A 1,336-nucleotide genomic window follows, 5' to 3' on the forward strand; every position below is an offset into this window, starting at 1 on the left:
TCTCATGCACCGGAGCAGCTGAACCCATGGCCTGCATTCGTCTCTGGTCGTTTGCAGGTTTATGAGCGGCTGAAGAAGGAGAGCGATGCTCTTCTGGCGGAGCGGGCGGCCGGCGGTCACTCCATCAGCGTCCAGCTGCCTGACGGACAGACGCTGAAGGCCACAGCCTGGGTCAGCAGCCCGTATCAGCTGGCCTGTGCCATCAGGTGAGAGCATTTACTCCTCATTCATGTTACATACGAAAGAAACTGAAATCTGACACAAGATGATGCATTTGAGGAGCTCTATTGACACTTTCCATGAATAGGGTACAAATTGGTCCAATTCAGTGTTGTTCAGAATGAGATATTATTATAGTATAAATATTTTGAATGAGTTGTTATTTATAGGCCCCGAGCCCCTAGGGGGCTCCTCCTAGGGTTTTCATCCAATCGCCACCAAACTCGGTCAACATGATCTCAAGACATGGGGGATGCAAAATTGTGAAGGGATTTTTGATATCTCGAATGGTTTGGCCGTGGCAAGGCGACAAAATTATGGCGAGAAATGAGAAAAGGGAAGCGTCTAATAACTTTTGCACACATTGTCTGATGTTGATCAAACTTCAGCAAACTTGTATGAGGCCGATCACATAGATGCGACTATTATGAGTCAAAGTTATAGCGCCACCAACTGGCAGCGTGAAGTGTATCTCTTTTAAAAAATGCTTTGAAATCACATGCTTATTTTTACCCGATTTGCTTCAAACGTCATCAGAATAATGTCAAAATACTTGAGATCTTAAATACTGTTGCCATGGCAACGTGTCAGACTTAAATATTCTTTTCAGGTGTTTTTAAGGCACTTAACATGCTTAGAATTTCATGAAAATCGACACGCACATCAGTATTTTGTGATGCGTGGTGGAGGTGCTCTATAGCGCCACCTTTTGATCATACTCCTCCTAGGAGAATCATGCAATTCACACCAAACTTTGTCAACATGATGCCAAGATACTGAAGATGCTAAATTGTGAACGGATTTTATATATTGTACTGACCTCGTTGAACCCACATTTAATTGTCCAGCAAGGTAAACACCTTCACGCAATAACTTCCGGAACAATAATATAACATGTGAAATATACACCGTATCAGCAAGCATAAACATGCCATTCTAAATAACATCAAATAGGCATCTTTAACTACACAAAATGCACTGAGTAATGACAAAACAAGATGACTTACAGCAGTGGTCACCAACCTTTTTAGGCCCAAGATCCGTGACCTCGGCCTTTATGAAAGACAAGATCTACCTATTGAAGAATTGATAGCAAAAGACATCCCAGATTGTACTT

The 1,336-nt window shown here is 42.4% G+C and overlaps 1 protein-coding gene across 2 annotated transcripts in view; it reads left to right on the plus strand.

Annotated features, from left to right (window-relative positions):
- The window catches only part of tars3 (threonyl-tRNA synthetase 3), a 20,915-nt gene that overhangs the window by 1,160 nt on the left and 18,419 nt on the right, over positions 1 to 1,336 (plus strand). For both annotated transcript variants that reach the window (XM_016477132.1, XM_016477133.1), the window contains exon 3: positions 19 to 206. In XM_016477132.1, coding sequence (XP_016332618.1) covers positions 19 to 206 — 188 coding nt within the window. The remainder of the gene's footprint in view (positions 1 to 18; positions 207 to 1,336) is intronic.

The sequence above is a fragment of the Sinocyclocheilus anshuiensis genome, unplaced genomic scaffold (assembly GCF_001515605.1).
Source record: "Sinocyclocheilus anshuiensis isolate Anshui unplaced genomic scaffold, SAMN03320099.WGS_v1.1 scaffold1182, whole genome shotgun sequence".
NCBI classification, from domain to species: Eukaryota; Metazoa; Chordata; class Actinopteri; order Cypriniformes; family Cyprinidae; genus Sinocyclocheilus; species Sinocyclocheilus anshuiensis.